Source organism: Lutjanus erythropterus, chromosome 24, assembly GCF_056507025.1.
Source record: "Lutjanus erythropterus isolate fLutEry1 chromosome 24, fLutEry1.hap2, whole genome shotgun sequence".
Classification (NCBI taxonomy): domain Eukaryota; kingdom Metazoa; phylum Chordata; class Actinopteri; order Lutjaniformes; family Lutjanidae; genus Lutjanus; species Lutjanus erythropterus.
Window position 1 is genome coordinate 8075377 of NC_139340.1, and position 20774 is coordinate 8096150.

General features: G+C 40.7%; 1 protein-coding gene across 2 annotated transcripts in view; it reads right to left on the minus strand.

Moving 5' to 3' along the window:
• The window catches only part of LOC146304641 (neuronal membrane glycoprotein M6-b-like), a 40708-nt gene that overhangs the window by 7681 nt on the left and 12253 nt on the right, over window positions 1–20774 (minus strand). The window contains exon 1 of one of the 2 annotated variants that reach the window (XM_084713853.1): window positions 19937–20094. The exons of the other annotated variant lie outside the window; for it this stretch is intronic. Within the exon in view, the coding sequence (XP_084569979.1) occupies window positions 19937–20006 (70 nt within the window). The 5' untranslated portion in view covers window positions 20007–20094. Of the gene's footprint in view, window positions 1–19936; window positions 20095–20774 lie in introns of those variants that run through there. 2 annotated transcript variants of the gene reach the window in all.

The window sequence follows — 20774 nt, forward strand, 5'->3', positions numbered from 1 at the left end:
GGAAACGCGGCGCATTCTGCTCCCATCACAGTCAAGAGGATGAAGAGGAATGAAAAGGAGGGAAAATAACACATTGTATTGAGCACAAGAGTCGCATCTTATATAACACCCGTTAAAAATAGCTCCTCCAGCAAAGCAGGAAGTTACTCTGGGGAAAAAAAAAAAATACAAAATGAACTAGTCTTGTGTGTGCCACTTTGTGGGAAGTGGCACACACGCTGTTTCCATGACAACGTGCTCCAATTGGCATCTCTGAGGCATCATTATTTAATGTTGAGAAGTTTGTTGAAACTAAACATTGATATTTGCCAAGCATTAAATACATGGCTGTCCGTATTACATATCTGCACACTCATTTAAATTGACCGATCCAGCCAGGTAGTGTTACAAGCTTGTGTAGAGTTGTTATTGATGAGTTTAAAAGAGCGGATTGATTTCAGCCCCATTGAGGGATAGTAGATTCCTCACTCCTGGGAGAAGTCGGCTGGCTCATCACTTTAGAGAATTCAATTTCTCAACAGCTTTTAAATGGATTGCAATGATTATTGGTCAAGTCATTCATGATTTTCCAGGCGATGAATCCTACAGATTTTGGTAATCCCCTGCCTTTTCCTCTACTTTTGATTTTGAATTAAATATCTCAACAACTGTTGAATGGGTTGCCATGAACTGTGGTTCACACATTCATACCTAACCCACAGGGTCAACGATTAACAAGGTCTCATTCTCAGCAAGGCCAGTCTTAATTCCCCAGAGCGACTTTGTTTCAACCAATCTGACAGTATCCAATCAAGTTGCAGGCCAGAGCATTTGGGAAAAAAATTCTGTTCATGCACAAAAACTACAAGGTGGACAAAAAATGCATTGCAGTATGCAAAACAATGCAGGTCAAAAATTACAGATGGAGATGCAACACCTTCCCACTTTGTTCATTTTTACAAAGGAATGTAAAGAAACGCTAATATTAACATAGTTACCAAGGTAATGCCTGGCTAATGTTAGCTTAACAGTGAGGTAATTTTGCCAATCAATAAGGCTGGAATCTGACTGTTACCGTTTTTGATTTGGGGCTCGGCTTATGACTTGTGTGCAAAAACATTTTTGCAGACTAAGCCTGCTTGTGACCTGCAAAACAATGACTTGGTCCCCCTGCTAATTCACAAATGTCAGCATGCTAACACACTAAAGCATGGTGGTAAATATTGCAGATGTATATATATAATTTGTATATTATATAGCATCTTCACAACCTCAAAGTTTGCAACTTAATTTGTAGACACAGTCATCAGATCTTATCATTATCAGCAAACAGCTGGTAATTTATATTCATTTAAATAAAATATACTATATTTGTAAAGCTTATTTGCATGTTGTCAAGCTTCCATATGGTTCCAACAAAGTTTTTATCAGCGTTGTGTTGGCCCCATTCATTTCTGACCTCAGTGTGGGGTCACATGCCAACACATATTGAAAACCTCCCCCACGTCTGAATGAATGAAAACCCAAGCCATAAATCTAAGATGCAACTGCTCCCCCCCAAAGTGTGCTACTGCTGCTGAAGACTCTGTGTTGCGTAACTGAGCGGAGGCCCGTTGCATAATAGATCCAAATCCTATTAATGTTAATGAAGGAAGCGGGCTGATGGAGAGGTGGAGCTGATAAGGCTGGATGGCTCTAAAATCCTGAGCTGAGAAACAGGCCAGGCCTCAAGGGGGGCTGCAATGGACCCACTGGTCGATACAATGACGACCGGGAGGCTGTTTAAAAGCTGCTCTGCACTGACACTCCATCCTGCTACAAAAGGTCAATCTCAACAGGTAATTTAGTATGTTAGTCTTCCTGTCGTCTTTTATTTAGACAAGAGAATAAAACCTGCCAGGGAGATGTAGTAATCCTCCTTTTTCAAATGCAAATCATGAACTTCCAGGTGTCGTTATCTCGACATTCATGGACTTTGACTAAACCTCCTTTTAAGGTGAGCAAAGGAGCAGATTTTGCTCATTTGTTCTTGAAGAAAGTTCAGATTTTCTGAGGTCGTATGAGGTACTTATTGATTGTCTGTGCATTACCTACAGCAGGGCATGCCCTCAGTTTGGAGAAGCAGAGAGGAGTACCAGCATGAAAGCTAAGCAATAAACTGCTGTGGACAGTGGAGGTGTAAATCACAGGTTTCATAGCAACATTATAAACATTATATTGATTTCTTTTAGGACAACGATATGATATTTGCTGATATCACAAAGTCAGCCATAATACAATTTTGATCTGAACCAATTCAAGGGCCTGTGGATCTTCACTCTGCATTAATTATATTGGATCACTGAACATCGAATCAATTTATCAATCCATATTGATCTACCATTACACCTCTAGTGGACAGGGTCAGTAGCACCACCACTTTAGCCACCTTAAAATAGTCCCATCCCAAAAAAACAATAATCAATATCCATTTAAGTGTGTTATATTTTTACTGCTTTGTCTGAACTATCCCTTTAAGATAAATTCCTTTGCATGGCTGGTATTTAAGGCTCATATTATTCCTGCTGTTAACTCTGTCCTCTCTGTGGCCCCATGCAGCTTCGTGGATGAATTCACAGTTTTCTTTTAACCCCTCATCTGCATCCGCCTGCGGCCACGAATGTTTGTCAGCCTCGGTTTTTAAAGAGCGCTAATGGGAAACAGACAGGCCGGAGTGGTCAGCTCCAGCCGGCCCTAATGGAAATCAATGGACTATTCATTAGAGTAGAATTTAGGTGACACACCGAGGGCGGCCCATCGCTCTCGTTTCATACCTCGCCGCGTCTCGCTGCCTCTCGTCTCTGCACCGCTTGTCTTCCTCTCTGCTCTCTCTTTGAAATATGACTGCATGTCCGCGCTGTGCTTACAGTGAGCCAGCTGCAGTTAATCGCTTAGACAATATGTTACGCTGCTGTTACGATCTCGTACAATATATCATCTCAACAGTCCAAGACCAAGGACAATGCATCAGGTTAGTTGTGGGAACGTTTTACAGGCTGCCTGAGCAACCAGCTCACCAGCATGACAGAACAAAAAGATTTGGGGATTTCTGTTAATTTTGTTGGGCGACAGAACAGCAAATAATTTGACAGACAAGAGCTGCAATTAAGGATTAACATCCCCTGCTGTTAAAGCTTGTTCTCCCTCCAAGAGTGTTGTAACGGCCTGCAGGACAAAACCAGAAAATGTCCCTCTGCTTAAATTAGGATTTCAATTTGCAGCAGAGGGTGACAGTTAGCAAGATAATGATAAAAGATCCCCTCTCTATTTGTTTTTTTTTTTCCCACAAAGACAAAAAAGAAGGGATGAGAGAAGAAAAACCGAGAGGAGACGTGTACATGCGAGGAGTATGAGAGAGGAAAAGGAAAGCAGAGGTGAATGGAGAGGAAGACGGAGCAGGAGATCGATGGAAGGCGAGCAGAGGAACAAAGCGAAGAGGAAAAAGAGAAGAAGAAGAAGGTGAAGAAAGAGGCAGAGCGAGCCGAGGAAGAACAGAGAAAAGAACAGAGAGAGAAAGTGTAAGCGAAAAAGCAGTTCTTGGCCCCAGGGCCGGCAAATAGCAGTTGCTATAGCAACGCGTTACCCACGACCCAGTTCAGCAGTAGCGTAGTCCTTTGCTGCCGCCTCACACACACACACACACACACACACACACACACTCACAGATATAGAGTGATGTAACCTGAATAAAAACCTAAAGATTGGTGCTAAATGGTGACAACAGTCTGTGATTTGAACCGAAAATAATAAACAGTCCAGGATATGAATGCAACAAGACATATGGAAGAAAGAAGATGCAGAATATCTTGTTTTAATACTCTGCTGGTAGGTTTGCAGAAGTGGGTCAAACAGATTTATTGTATTGTTTGACATGAATTAGAGATAGATGGGGGAGAGAGAAGAAGATTTGGTTTATCTTGTCGACTCTGCATGGATTTATAGAAGTCATAATGCAACCGAAAGTGATGCAGACCATTGAAACAAAGCAAATATATATATCTAAAAAAACAATCATTCAGCTTGATTTCTGTGTCGTCATGTTGGAAAGTAAAGATTTGGTCCCTCCTGATTAAACCCAAACATAGTGTTCACTTGGCAGCGTGGTTAAACCTGCATGAATTGATTTCTGGGTTACACTTTCTGTGACATCCATGCTTATAATGCATTATAAATGAACTTACAATGCATTATAATTTATTTTTAGAACTGAACAATTATAGTCACAGCTCAAGAAGAACTCATACATATTTATAATCTATAATAACTGTTATAATGCATGTTAATGTGATTATGTGTTATTCTAAGTGGTAAATTTCTGCAACACTGGCATGTTATCACTGAATAAAGTTGATGTGGTGAACACGCTAGCAAATAGTTGGTTATTTCCATATCCAGCATATATGAAGCAACATTATCATTCATGTGAAGTCATGTTTGTGTGATCCTGATAAATCTAAGTCCAATATGAACTCCCCCTTTTGCTCTGTCTTTGGTTTCCACCACCTCTAGAAGGAAATATCTGGATTTATAGCTGCAACTTCTTTGTTTCAAACATTTTTTCTTTGTTGAAAATGATACTGAGGAGAACGATGAGAGTGGACAAAAACAGCAAAGTTGCAGGTAGTAAAACCAAAATAATGAGCTGAAAGACACACAAAAAAAGCTCAGTAAATCTCTGGAGAACTGCAGAGCGCAGTGATAATTCTTTCACATTTGTCATTTCATCCACTTACAGCAGCTTTCAGTTCAGGTTACAATCACAGAGACTCACTTACTTCATTAGGTTTAAATCTTTCTATTCTACTTGATACAGTTCCAAAGTCATTATGCAGCAGCAGCAGTGATATTATGCAACATTACACAACTGCAGGCAGTTAATGATTTGTTAAAAGCTGTGCAGCTGCACCAAATATAAAGACAAATAAAGTCTTAAGTTGTCCAAGAGAAACTGCCCAGGGTCCTTTCATGTTTACTCATATTTGTTGTTTTTTTTTACTGTTTTTCTGTACAAAGTAGCAGATAATCCACACAGTCAACACAAAACTCCATTTGGTTTTGTCTCTTTTTCATCACATTCATATTCCAAGTCCTTAATTCAACCAGAGGACGAGGCGTGGCACACAAAGTAGACATGGCTGGAGACAGAAGTTGTCACGACTGCTGACATCCTTTGTGATTATGCTCCGCTTCCTGTCAATCACCTGACACCCACGACATGAAATGAAGAGGAGTAATCCCTAAAATACATGTCGCCTTGCAAACTCCATTGTCACACTGTCAGGTTTGAATTTGCAGCATTTTTTGCACAACTTAAAGAAATGACTTATTGAGATAAATGCAAACTGGAAACTCAAAATCACAGTATTGTCTTTAAGTAGCAGCTTTCATCTGTCACCTTTAGGTAACTTTGGCTGAATTTAAGTGTTGCATTTCTCTGACAACATTGATTTACTTGCAGATTCCTGAGAAAAGAGAGGAGATCACATCGACTGTCCTGATAGTTAATAATCTGCAGTAAACTGCACAACCCAGTGGCACAGCATGGTTATCGCCAACTGTTCGTACGCACGGTGCATCTGCCAGGAATAACAGCGTTAATAAAGCTTTGTGAATATTTCAGCGGCCGGTCTGGTCCCTGCCTGCGGCTGTATTCCAATTTAGAAGTGCTGTATTCATTATGGGGCAATTTCCTCACAGTGCATTATGGGTAGATTCCCACAAGAGTGGAGGAGGACGACAGAGAGAGAGAAAGAGAGAGGACGGGTGTGGGAAAGTGAAGGAGAAAAGAGATGATGGGAGGGTGATGGATGTCTGCGTCTCCTCTGGTTGAGATGAAAAAGAAGAAGTCCCATCTGTTTGATGGCAGCAACAAAAACACACACACACAAACTCGTAACCTCATAACTTCAGCTCGGGAGATTTCCGTCTCTCCACTCGAGTTGAAGGATAAAATGCTCCTCGGAGCTTTTATGAAACCCTTTTAAACATCATGAGAGAACATCAAAACCACATAGTCACGAAGCCCAAAAACAAAGCCGTGTTTTTCAACTTGGGTCTTATTTTTGTCGTTTTTCTCCTTGTTTCTTTCATTTTTGACACCAAAGTAATTGCTTAAATCTGGGAACATAACAATGACACAGCCACGACAATATCCAACAGAGAACGAAACACGAGCAGTTAAATGATCAGAAAGTTCCACAGTTTAGTCAGATTATCTAAATCAATAGTGAGCAGACTCTAGATATTGTTGATGATCGCTCATTAATCATAAAGTAATCTGCCAGTTACTTTCTCAGTTAACTGGTTAATTATTTTGTTTATAAAATGTCAAAAAAAGTGAAAAATGGCCAAACTGCCGTCTTCCGTCCTGTGCACCTTGGCTACACTGCAGCTTCAGTCCTCCTTCAGTGTCAACACGTGATGCATTCAGGCTCATATACATTTTGGCATAGTTCAGATTGCAATACACAGCTGAGCAAAAAATAGCATGGGCTGCAGGTTATGTGCATAAAACACCAGCTGTTGCACAGCCTGTGTAAAAAGCTGTACTAATAAATAAGAAGCTATCAGATGTCAGTTAGATACATGTGAACAAATTACTTTAAATCCAGATGAAACAGCATTTTGAAAGTATCAAGCCTCTATATTGTGACATATTTCTTAGTGAAACATTACATTTATTGTCATTTTGTATCTTTTAGTGACTGTAGTAAGGCTAACAGGAGCAGAGAGAAAGTCTGCATACAGAGATGTGATTGGATGGATGGATTAAAAAAAACAAAAACCCTTGTGTGAAACAAAAAGTCAATATTAAGTAATTTAAAGTTTTAAAATGTCATGTGACTTCTATCATATGTAACATACTTGTTTTAACACAATCCACAACTTTTCCCAAACCGTTTTACGACTTTAACCAAAGTTTGGGACGCCTGTCACTGTCTGTTCTCTGTACCAGTCATGTATGTCTTTTTGGGAGTCACTGGATATCAACGTATTCCAGATCCTGGAACCATTGAAACACTGGTCTTCTTGGCTTAAAAAATGACTGAAACAACTCCTGTCTTATCAAAAAAGTTCTCCTTAACAGACCTACAACTAATCAGAACGATGAAACTTACATAGTGCTGAGTGACGCCTGCAAGTCGAGGTGGCGCTTCAGACATTTTTTTCACAAATTAAAACTATGCTAAAATGTGTTTCTGACAACATTTGAGGCAAGAAGTGGAAAATGTAGCAGAGGCTGAGTTGCTGCACTTGAAATGTGTGACATCTCTGACATGTGACTTTTCAGATGTGGCCCTCCATATTAATTAAATGATTGTGATTGGCCAGGATTGGTGGAAATCTGCCTGAACAGGAACAGCAAATGAAACATGAGCTTGCAGAATTGTCTGGTTCCCAGGCTACATAACATGATCATCTTGTCGTAACTGTGTTCTCAACAATCAATTTACTGAAGTTAATATTACAGATAGAAATGAAAGTAACACCCAACAGCAGTCTGTCATTCATGTTCATCAAGTATTCATGCATAGAAAAAACTTGAGAATATGCATTTAGTTTCATTTCCTGTCAAACAAAACATCTCTTCCTCTTTCATCATCTGATCACCAGCACATTTTCAAAGCAAATGTTTTCCGTAATCGGCTTGTTTGCGCCGTTGATCAAGAGGACACAATATGCTCTGTGCCAGGTAAGAGGATGACGCCAGCCGCCATCACCGTACCCAACAACCGCAAACCTTTTCTCTTTTTTTTTTTCCCACGGTATATAACTGACCCTAATCTTCTACTTGTGAGAAAACCTTGGCCGGTTATGCAGCATTATGAATGCCACAAGGTCAGCATCTGGGCGGGCGTAATTGAGCACGATGGGCCGCACGGCTCTCAAATCCCGTTCTCGGCGCTCTGCTGCGTGATCAATAATTTTATCCTGCTGATCTGCTGGATGCTGCTTCACTTCATCGCTCTGTTTCTGCAGCCAATCTGGGCTAAACTCTGACAGCTGCTCCACTCCCAAGACACACACCAAACGCACACACCTATACTGCATGTACCAAAAAAAGAGGAAAACCTATACACAGATGGGGCACACGTGAAAGTGAAACACATAAACTGCTCATCTGGTGCAAATTACAATCAGCTTGTTTGCATGTTTGCAGCTGATCTACAACTGACCAAGCTGCACATGCCAAAACTAAAACTCGCAAGCAAGTAAATATTAGAAAGTGCAGGAATTTCTGCATTAATGCACACAGACAAACATCAAATATTTATCTGCTCTCTGGGTGACTCAAGGTGCTTTTGCTTGTTTTTTGTCTCCTGGTGAATGAACTGGGCTGCAGCTGGAGTGCCTATAAGGAAGAGTAGCCTGCAGTGTAACATACTACACCAATTTCAAACAAACGAACAAAAACACAACAATTCTTATTTTCAGGTGATTATACACAACTGAAAACATGAACAAGAATATTATATTCAATTTCTGACATATTCTGCCAATAAATGGAACTTTAAATATATAAATCAGTTGCTTACACCACTAGGGTGAGTTTAAATGTGGGTCTCCTTCTTAAATGGATAAAAAAATCATTGTTTTAGGATGTAACTTGGTGCAAGAACAGAAAAAGGCAGGCAAAAAAAAACTGGACAAAACAAAGGCTCAGTAAGATATGAAATACTGGAGCCTAATTTTGCCAGAACAAAGCAAAAAGTACAAATCGATCCTTTGGAAAATTTGACAAATTGGACATACAAAGTCAAAAGTATGAGCTAAGGTAGTTCTCATCTATTCTTTTTGTCATTTTTTGGTGGAAATTATCTTTTATGTATGAAAGGTGCTCAAGTTATTGAGAAAGTTTAGGAATCCTGGTTTATCTTCAGGCATCCTCATAATTTGGAGTGCATTACTGTCTCACAAAATGATGCAAGAAAGCTGTGTTTGTGTCCTTTAGGGCTGTTTTCTATAGCCTAATTAAAAGCAGATTATTAAAAGAGTTTATTTAAAGGCGCAGTGAGTCAGTCAGATAGTCCACTGATCGCCTACACAGCGTGAGAACTCTCCAAACATCTCTGTCTCTGCACGGTCTTTAATCTACTGTTCAGCAGCAGGAGGATCACCTGTCCTCAGCTGCCGTCTGCCGGCTCAGCGGAGCCGACTGAACGCCGCTAGTTTGGGTCTCGTCCCACCAAAATGTAAAATGGCCCCTCCGGCCAGAAGTGCCGTGCCACTGAACTGAATGGCTCGGCAGTTACGCAACCAACTTGGCTAATGTCACTTTGCCTGAGATGTCAAAGAAGTCGGTGGCCCTCCCCTGGCCCCTTCGCCTCCATTCCACCCTCCTCCTCCTCCTCCTCTTCCTCCTCCCCCTGATGTGATTATGGAGATTCACTTTCCAGTAGCCTCGGGGGCTCCATGAACACTGTGTGTGTGTGTGTGTGTGTGTGTGTGTGTGTGTGTGGTTGGCACTCTCTCAGCACTCTCAGATACGGGTTACTGCAACACATTTACTGTAACACAGATACAATAAAGGCTGATTTCACAGAGTTTTCCTCAAATATTAGGAAAACGATGGACAAAAGACACTAATAAAAGAGACTGAGAACAAAAAATAAAGCTTCTGACTTAACAAATGATCCATCCAACAGTTTTAAAGCAGGACTCCGGCCTGTGACTGAGACCCCGAATGACCTACTCATCATTACAAGCCTTGTCATTTATCGATGTCAGCCGTGGCTAATGATGACGAGTGCTAATCGGCATCAGGCGTTTTATGGGCTGCGGATGAGAGGAGCAGATTGGGCATCAGTGGGTGATGGAGGAAGGCCAGAGGAGGTTGGCATCACTCAGGAACAAGGCATGCTGCGCCAACCTGCCACTTGCTGCTATTCATATACCCACTGCAGACTGGGGTTCAAACATGCAGCGTTGGAGGGTGGTGCACACAGATTCCTGTGCATTTGTTTCCAAATTCTTGTAATCTGTTGCTTCTTCCCAGGACTGCACGACTAGTTTCTTTATCAGTTCATCTTTGCATTTTTTTCTCAATTAATAACTTCATTGATTTGTCTATAAAACATCAGATAATGGAGTCAGAGCACCAAGCGATGTACTTATGTAACTCCGCCTATCTGATCCATCAACCAAAATCAGTGAATGTTGAGGCACTTTTGCTTGAATACTGAAATACAAATGAGAAAGCAGAAGTAACACATTCCTCCTTCTATGAAAAAAAGTTAAAATCATAAGCAAAACAACCACTTACTCAGTTCACTACACTCAGGGTTTTTGCTGGTGCTGCCTGTGGGTCTGACCAGCAGCCCAGTGTTAGCAAACTTTAGAGACGGTGGTGACCCAGCTGCAACATCAAGACGTCCCATCATGCTTAAAAAAATAGTTCCCAAATTAAACCTGTACCAACACGTGGGACATTTCCTCGCTGTCAGCATGATGTCCTTCCTGGGAGGTCCCTGCGAGGTCGAAATATGTTGTTACCATGAACTGTCTGCCTGTTCAGTGTGCAGCATTTTCACAACTACATCGACTGTCAATTACATATTGTTCATAAAGAAAGACACATAAGTCCAAGATGATGTCCTCAAATGTTTTGCTTTACTCACAACCCCAAAAATATTAAATTTACTCTCATAGAGGAGTAAAGAAACCAAAAAATATTCACATGTAAGAAGTTGGAATCTTAATTAATTTAATAATCAATTAATCGTTGCAGCTGTATTAATGCAGAATGATTTTTTCTGATTGAAACTGCGATATGATTTGTGATATTAGAAAGACTGCAAAATTTTACATCGTTATTTTAATTTTCATTTAAAACATCACTATGGTGTGATTTTTGCAAGGATCTGTACCAAACAAAGATGTTTTCAAGTCTGTAAAAATATGACGTGTAGGTCGGGACAATTCTGCAGCAGGATATTTAATTTAAAATGATAGTTAGCCTAAAAATGCCTTAGGTACTTTTAAGGTAAGAAACAAAACAGCTATTTTTAAGGGGTTTTCTCCGGCTCTAATGACATTCGTGCAGAAGAGAAAGGGCAACATAAATATTGCTTGATTTGTGAAACAAGTGAGCAGAGAAAGCAGATTTAAATATAAATGTGACCGCAGTGTGGGGACTAAGAGGGCTGAATACGAACACCACGGCGTACCACACGGTCTCGCCCGCACTTGAAATAGAGATTTTCCTTCACTGTAAGCAAAGCACCGACACAGACATTCCCCTAAACCACTCCTGGTCATTGACACGTAAACAAATAGAAGCACACACGCCGACCCTGACACACACACACATATCCAGATGGAGGCTGACAGCATGCTTTGGGCAAATGGCTTCAAATGAGGAACACATGAGCCTCTCCCTGTGTGACGGCGTTCACATGCTCCCGCAACCTCACACACCTCCGGGGCGAGAGGAGAATAGGCGAAGAAGAAGGGTGTGGGTGCATGAGTGTTTGTGAAGATAAGGAGGGGAACCGGGACAAAACAGGGAGGAGAAATGAGAAGATGGAGAAGAGAGGAAAACAGGAGGATTGGTGCGTTTTGTTTAGAACAATTCAATCAAAATGTCTGAGCTCTGCAGAGGCAGATTTGTTCCTGCAAAGGACAGAATCATGACTCTAGATTTGGATTCCTTGCATCCTGTTAGACTCAAGACTATACATCCAAATATGTTCCCTCTCACTCAATATGTGACCACAACAGCCACAAAATGACCTGTGAGTCAAATTTATAATGAATACGTCTTTAAAAAACAGCTGCAGAAAACAGGACTTTTTAGGTAAAAATTCAGTTTCTCTTTGTGCGCAAGTTTTACATCAGTGGGTCGATTATGGCTCCAATTTGTTGTTTCGTTCTACTCAGTATTTTTATTAATAAATGCTTTTTTGGGAGCATCAATCTAGTGTGTGGGAGCCCTTTTTGTTCCTTGATATTGTCATTGAAAAACTGCCATAAAGACATGAAACTGCAGGGAGAGAATTTCAGCTGAAGTGAGAGGTGGTTCTGTGTAACAAAGTCAAGTAGGAGATGGATGCCAGTAACAGCAAGTCTACACACTGGAGTGTATGTGGGTGTGTGTGAGAGAAAAGAAGCAGCACAATGATGGTTTGTCCAAGCTGAAAATGTCCAAATCACCACCCATGGTAAAATGTATTAGTCCTGGATTCACATGAAAAAAAACGCTTAACTCTGTGCTGATGCATTGTGCACCTAAACTGAGTCCACACAAATGGTCAAGAGCAAGTGCACTCGACCACAGGTGCCTAGTTATACTAAAAGGTGGCGTACAAGTTTAGTACAGGCAAAGGGAGGTATGGCAGGATTTTCTTCTGCAGAGGTGACAAAATATAGAAAAATGTGCAGATCACCAATTTGAGATGACTAAACTCTCCAAGAGAAACATTATTCCAAACTCCCTTTAAGAAATAAGATAAAATAACAATTCCTTACATGTGAAGAAAAACACATAAGTCCAGAAACACAAAATAAAATGCGTCATATGCCAACAGTCTCCTTGTTAATTGATGATGTGTATTTCAACCTAAGTTAAGTTAACTTAGATTTTTAAGTTACAATCGTTTAGTTTTGTGTGCAGAACATCATGAAACTTTCAAGTTGAGTGAGTGAATTTGAATTAACAGTGTTTAACACAATTTTAAGACATTAAGTTGTCAAATATGAATCAAAAATGTTTGTTAGCATGGGTTTAAAAAGCCAATCAGGAAAGATCAATATATCTACTTTTATTATGAGTTGAATCACCTCCTTTGGGTATTACACAGTTTTGCCGTTAGCAAAGCTCCAGTAAATAAATGTGTGTAGGCTAACTGATGATTTTTACCCGTTTTCTGCCCTGAAGTTATTACACACACACAAGAGCTGAATAATGAGCCACTCTCACTCCTTAAAGAGTGTGGAGAAGAAGCTTCTTAGGATTTATGTGTGTGGCAGCAGTGATTTGCTTTGGCCTGTAAAGTGGATTACAAGGCGTAATAACACTGAGCACGGGCAACAAGTTCATTCAAGAATGCTGCAGAAGTCACTACCGGACACCTTCTAATATTTACAGTACAGCGACAATGATCCATGGAGAATTTAAATGTTTTATTTAACATAAAACAAGTCGCACTTGATCTGCTGTGAGGTCAAGAAGGCAGCGAGGGGAACATGTCCAATATTTATCGGCAACACAAACTAAATGTCAGCACCAGCAGGAGCGATAGTCCAGCTCCTCTCCTGACGCCTGAACATCAAACAGAGGCTGGCCTTTAGATTCAAGGCCTCAACCTGGACTCTGCTGGACTGTTTTCATCTTTTATGGTCAAAAAAAAAAATCACTGTGTCCTCCTGGATTGGGGCGATATCAGAAAGCCACCCTTGTTTGTTTCCTCCTCTTGTACATCATTATAACTCACTGGGGGCTTTGGAGGCTGCAGTTAATGATTATTTTCATTAGCAGCTGATTTTTTTCATCTGTTCAGTTGAGAAATCTCACAGAGCCCAAGGTGACACCTTCAGTTTACTTATTTTCAGTCCAAAACCCAAAGATATTCAACTTTTATTATTTTTTTGTAAATCAATGTATTCCTCAGCCTTTTAGGCTTGTGATTAGTAGGTGATTTGAGGGGGGATGAGGGTGCATACCATCCCCCTTGATAGCAAAGTGACCAAAATGCATCCCTTCTTCTTCCCCCTGGTATCAGAGAGAGTGCAGGGCAGAGGGGTTGTTAGTCTGCCCTGTGTGACTCATTGATAATTTATCTCTCTGAGGTTCGTGCAAGTTCAAATCCATGGCGCCGACTAAAGCTGCAACAATTAATTGATTATTAATACAACAGTGATAGCAGCCGTATGACATCCATACAAGGTCAGGAGTGTACAGTTGTTAAAAAACAACTGAAATGTAAATGTGATATAAAGCAATGCAATCAAATGCTACTTTAGAGCCATATATTGGTTAAAAAAGGGAAGTAGCAGGTGATCAGTTTGAGTCACATCTAATGTGATCATATAATGCAGTTAAAATATGATGGTTTCCCTTTTTGCCTAGACTAGAGGATTGACACTCTCATGTCTGTATGTTAAACACAAAGCTACAGCCACCAGCCAATTAGCTTAGCTTAGCATAAAGACTGAAAACAGCTGTCCAAAGGTAACAATGACCAGCATGTCTAAAGCTCATATCATGTTTGTTTAACACATACAAAAACTAAAAAATGACAATAGAGTGCTACAGGAATGAGTTTGTTTTTAGTCTATCGTGGAGGAAGGCAGAGCGATGCTAACTTCGGGGTTGGCCTACAAAAATACGTCGTCCCTGCAGCAGTGTATTAGCGATTTCATGCTCAGGACCAGTAACTTCCTGGAGTTTCAGCTGGTTGCCTGGCAACTGGTCCAGATCTTCTAATTTAATTCCTGGCGAGAAAGCAAGTATTTCCCAAAACAACGTTTAAACATTGATCACCTGCACTTGATTCCCAGCTCCTTTAAATCATCTGATGATATCTTGCATTAACTCTGCAGCACAGAAACTTTACATCCTGCTCTGCTCAGGTCAAACATCACCAAAAAAATTATAAATAAATAAACAAAGAGATTAAGAGGAGCTCCCTTTGTGTTTCAGAGGCAGCAGTGAGCTCTGCCCTTCCATGCAGAAAATTCAACAAAACCTGCACCCCTCCAGACGATGATGTAATCTCTTACGGTACTGATCTGAACATCATAACCAACGGCTGCGAGCCAGCGACGTGTTATGTAAGAGCGAACACACGCGCACACTCACAGGGAAGGAAGGAGGAAGGTGTGTGTGAACAGGCCAATCATTTAACACAAAGGGGAGGACAGCCAGACGCAGCGAGAGAACTTGAAATGCACTCAGGGCCACTTTGAAACCCTCTGAGCTGCTTTAGGGAGCCACATTAAAGGTAAAAATAAAAATGTCACATGGGAGGTGCTTGCTCCCTCTAATCAAACTTTCATACTAATGAAATCAGATATAATTGCACCTCAGAGAGCGCAGTTGATGTCTCGTTATCCGAGGCCTGAGCACAGTGCACCTCTGCAGACATACAGATTAGAGATTATAGGACGCAATCAAGCAAAAAGATCAATCCATACCCACAAACACCACCACCACCACCTCCACCCGTCCTTTGGATTATAAACCCAGCCTGTGTTCTGTGCTCATTTTCCAGTTTGTAATTACTCTCTGCTCAATGTCATGCAGTCGCAGCAAAGAGACACAATAGTGGAGCAATCAAGAACATGGACTGTTTACCATAATTAAGGTAGCTAATGTAGTCATGGCTAATCAGCCCGCTCTTTAAAGCAAAACTGTGAACACTAATGTTTAATGTGAAAGGCTCGGTTCCCATTTCTTTACAACAGTTAACCCCTATAGATCACTTCCACCGTCATGCTGTGCACTTATTTCACTATATATGCCTCTAAAAATACAAAAAACACCCAATTTATTTATATTTATATATCAAAATTCATGTCGTTCATGTTATGTTTTATTCCTGTGAAACAAAATATGATGTCCGAAACATCAGAAGTCTTGAAACACTGTTTCTTCTGCGAAAAGTTTGGTCCACGACTTGCCAAGATGACGTCATGTTATGCAGAAACACGGTGGACTAAAGTAAATTTGGGGTTTCGTGGGTATTCATGTATTGCAAAAGCAAATTTTTCGCTCATGAACTGTCCACAGTTGGAAGAGTGACTTCACAACCTGGGAAATGTGAGGAGCATTCAGTCTGCTGATGCTGATATACAGGCAATTATACTTATAATAACTAATATATGGGGACAGACTTCATCAGTGTGGCTCTAAAAAACAATCTGTAGCATACAGATTGGCACCAGTACCTAAAATAACTGGTTTGAATGAGCAAAAGTAGACTCAAGTCACAATTTTGTTAGATATGAACCTTATACGTCCATATTTCTGTGCAGAATCCAGAGGAAAAAGAAGCTCCTTGTAAGAACAGAACTTGCCTGAGAATCATCACAATTTTAGATTTCTTCTTCTGTCCTCGTCCCTGAACATGACAGACAAAATGCCCAGATGTTGCAGAAATACAAGATGGATCTCTGCTGGATCATTTTATACAAGGGATTTGATTGTAATGGATGCATCTGAAAGTTATGACTTTATCCCAAAACTCAGAGTCAGAGCTGTGTCGTCCTGCAGCAGAAGAGGCAGCGCTGGCACACACCAACACAAGCTCCTTACATGACAGCGCTCGCCTTCGTGCCCCCACTGTAAATCTTCAGCTTCTTAACGGATGCTAAAAGCTTATGGTCACATTCCAGATGTCAAAGGCACACACAAATGATTACACCAACAAATAGGCCATCCTCCAATCCGGTCTATTTTGGTACGCTGGTGTGGGCGGACACGGTTGCGCAACATCACACCTGGAGCACAACAGTCCGGGCTGCAGAGGTGGAACTGGGTGAATGCACCGTGATAATTCCACCGCTTCAACATAAAATGGTGATTAAGGGAATCAGAGGGTTAATTGCTAACTATAAATATGGCCGCCCTCCTGCTTAACTACCCTGAGGGTCTTTAAACAGACGCACCCACTCTGTCAATTGAAGTTGCAGGATAAAGGCTCTCACTGGACAGCGGCCTGCGCGTAGCAGCATCCCTCAGGAGACGATGATGTAATGTCTTTTTAAAACATCACTGTTGAGGGACACCCCGCTCTTCTGCGCCTTACGTCATAGAAACACTGTGACCCAGCAATATTACTGTGGCCGGGTCCAAGAAGGGACTACAAATAATGCTGGCATTGTAAGGGATAAAGAGTGTGGGCGCTGAGATATTACAGTCATAAAATCAGGAAAAAATATATAATGTCCTTTAAATCGTGATAGTAACATCATGCTGAAGCAAAAATTCAAATTATGTGTTTCCAAAATGAGAATGTTTCATGCCATTTTATGATATTAAGACTAAAAATCTGAATATTTGATTGCAAAATAGCAAACATGTCATGCCATTTTGCAATATTAAAGCTACCAATCTGAATATTTGCTCCAAAAATAGTAACATTTCTTCAAACTTTGTCATATTCTAAAAATCTCCACAGTTGATCTCCAAATAGTGACAACATACAAAGCCATTTTGTAATACTGAGGCTATTTGCATTCAAATTAGTAAAATCTTGTGCCATTTTATAAAACTAGAGCTAAAATCTTAATATCGGCTTCCAAAATAGTAACATTTAACGCCACTTTGTAACACAGAAGCTAAAGATTTTAACATTTGATCCTAAAATAGAAATAATTCATATTATTTTGTGACATTAAAGCTATAAAATCTGAATATTTCCTCCCAAAATATTAACATATCCTCCCATTTTGTAAAGCCGGAGCTAAAATTCTGAATATGTGATCTTAAAATGATCACATCCCCTGCCATTACATAATGCTGAAACTAAAAATCGCTAATCTTTTGAAACACAACCCCTTCATTTGACCATATCTGCACATGTGAACGCGCAGAAAAAAAACAGAAGAATGAGTAAAGCCGAGGAAACACTAGATGTTGCTGTGAGGTGAGTGTGTGTAAAGCCCCTCCAGGCCCACACACTCTGACTTGGTATCAACTATCCTGCTCTCTAACAGCCAGCAGGGCAGAGAGGCATCGTGCCAGATCAGCTGCAACACTGCTGCTTCTGCTTCTGCTGAGTCTGCACTGATTTCTAAATAAAAAAATAAAAAAAACTCATTCATGTTTTCAAATGTAGTTCTTTGCATGCAGTTCTTCATCATCATCATCATCATCATCAGACAAACCTGTGGGCAGTCTGAGCGTTCAAGTCAAGCGGGTTTAGAGGCGAGATGGCAACGATTAGAGCTGCAATAATTGGTTGAATAATAGATTTGTTATCAACTTTTACATCTATTACCAGCTTTTCTTTTTTAAATAATCAATATATTGTTTTTAGTTGTTTTAAGAAAAAATGTCAACGTTCTCTGATTCTTAAAGGGCCAGTATGTTAAATTCTGGGGGTCTTTTGTCAGAACATGGCTGAAATTTAATAAAATATTCATAAGTATGTTTTCATTAGTGTATAATCACCTGAAAATAAGAATCATTGTGCTTTTGTTACCTTAGAATAAGCTGTTTATAACATTATATTGCTCATACAGAGGGTACAGGTCCTGTTTCATGGAGGCCGCCATGTTTCTACAGACAAATCAAACACTGCTCTAGATACGGACTTTTGATTTTTTTTTTTTTTTCCACAGCCACTTGGATGAGGTGCAAGCTCACCACTAGATACCACTGCATCCTACACACTGGTCCTTTAAATATGAATATGTTCTGATTTCTTTACTCCTACAAGACATCTGAGGATGTCACCATAGAAAATGATCTGAGTATTTTCTATCCAGTTATTTGCATTTTGTAATGATGGCGCTAAAAGTCGGAATATTTTAACTCAAAATAGTAACATTTTATCATATTTTGTGATATTAAAGCTAAAACTTTTCATTTTTCAAATCATTTCCTGCCATAATGTAACATTGAAACTATAAATGTGAATATTTGCTTTCAAAATGTAAAATTTTGTCATTTTGATGCTAATAATCTTAATAATTGATCCTAAAATAAGATTTCATGCTTTTTTGTGATATTAAAGCTAAAAGTCTGAATATTTGCTCCCAATAAAGTGACAAATCAATATTTTGCACCATTTTTTGACATTTTATGGAACAATCAACTGACCGATTAATCGAGAAAATGATCCACAGATTAATCGAGAATGCAAATAATCATTAGTTGAACCCACGATAAGCTCCTCCATGGACAACACTGCTGGCTCCAAACTGCAGGATGTGATTTTACTACCAAACCACAATGAAAACAAATCAGTCACATCCACCGTGTAGGGGCGTTGAGTCCTCCAGTGCACAGAGACACGCCTACACTGCTCCTACACACACATTCAGAGGAGAAACAGCAACAGTTTGGTTGGATAAAATCGACCAAATTATGACTGGACACTGGTGTGCACTGAACACACTAATTATTTGCATATTCATTTCATTTTGCATGCACATGAATGGGTTTAAAGAGCATTTTTCCAGTGACACAGAGATTTAAAGGATGTTTGTATCACTACATCACATGCAGCATGTTTAATAAAGCCAGAATACACAGGCTTCATTAACATGTATGACTGATGGATACGAGCATCCATCTGCGCCAAAGTGCACCAATGATCGCTTCTTTTGCGACAAATGCATCCGACTGCTGCATTCACACACAACACAGGCTTCATATGTTGCAGCGCCGTCGACTAATCACCTCCTGGCGGATCAGACACCGAGCCTCTATGGGGAGAACCACCGATAACAATCGAAGCGGCTGCGGCGGCTGCCGCTCCTCCACACCTGAACCTGAACAATGCAGCCTCTGAGTGCACGGCGCGCACGCAGCCTCCTCCTCCTCCACCTCTTCATCAGCCGCTCATTAGGCTCAGATAAGCTCATGATGGTGCAGCAACGCAAAAAGCAAATTGGCATTAATGTATGCACCATAAAACCAGACCGCGCACAAGCCATCATCAACCCGCCCACCCTCTCTTATTCTCCATCCATCAGCCTCCAAATCCCTCTGAAGGCGCAAAATAACGCAGAAAACGTCAAATTGCGCTCGGGTTTGGTGCGATAATCTCGATGATTTGCGGAACAGAGACCGTTATTGCCTTTTTCTAATAGGTGAGAGGCCAAAGACACAAAAAAACGCACCGCTATTGTGTCGCGCACAAGCGAGAAGCCATTGCAAGTAGGTTAAACCGCTCAGGCTGGCGCAGACGTCTCCAAAGCGAGAAAAATACACCAAAACGCGCAAATGTCAGCGGCTGATCGGGCGTACCTTTGCTCTCCTGTCCCTCGTCCTGAGTCTCCTCCGCGTTGGACTCCATGGCCGGCTTTGTCCCATCCATTATTTCAGCGGAATATAGTCTCCGTGTGGCACTTGTACCTTACAGTGTATGTGGATGGTGGAGCCTGTCCTGGTGACTTGATGCTCTCTCCCTCCCTCCCTCTCTCGCCTCGTACACACCCTCCCTCCCCCCCTCACTCTATTCCTCCCTGCTAAAGCTCAGCACTCAGTCTCTTTATCTATGTATGTTAACAATCCAGTTTCAAGATTGGATTTAAAAATTATGCCTTTTGGCCCCTAAAACCAGTCGTGAAAGTGGAGAAAAATGATGCTCATGGTGTCATTTTCTTCTTAAACATCACTCCTGATGCTGCATGATTGTCTTTATGTCCCTCATTCACATTATTTCCTCGCTGAATTTCATTTTGTTGCATCAGTGGTTCAAGATCTTTTTTTTTTTATTCTTGTCCTCAGTGAAGCAGAGGAAGATATAAGGACAAAATGTGCAGGAGATGTAAATATGCAAACTCATGGGTAACCATGCATGCATGATTACACACTCACACACACACACACACACACACACACACACTCAGGCATACAACCACACACTCACCGCCCCCTCTCCATCTGGTGAGTTGAGAGTCCGGGAGGGAAGGAAGGAGAGGAAGAGAGGAGGGACGAAAATAAGAGAAAAAGAAGAAGATCTAGAGTTCTGTGAGTGTGTTAGATAAAAGTCTGGGAGAGGTTGTGGTCGATTGTGGTTTTCTCTCTCAAGTCAGAATGGCCTGTGCAAATTTTGAACCAGAGAATGAAAAAAAAAAAATCC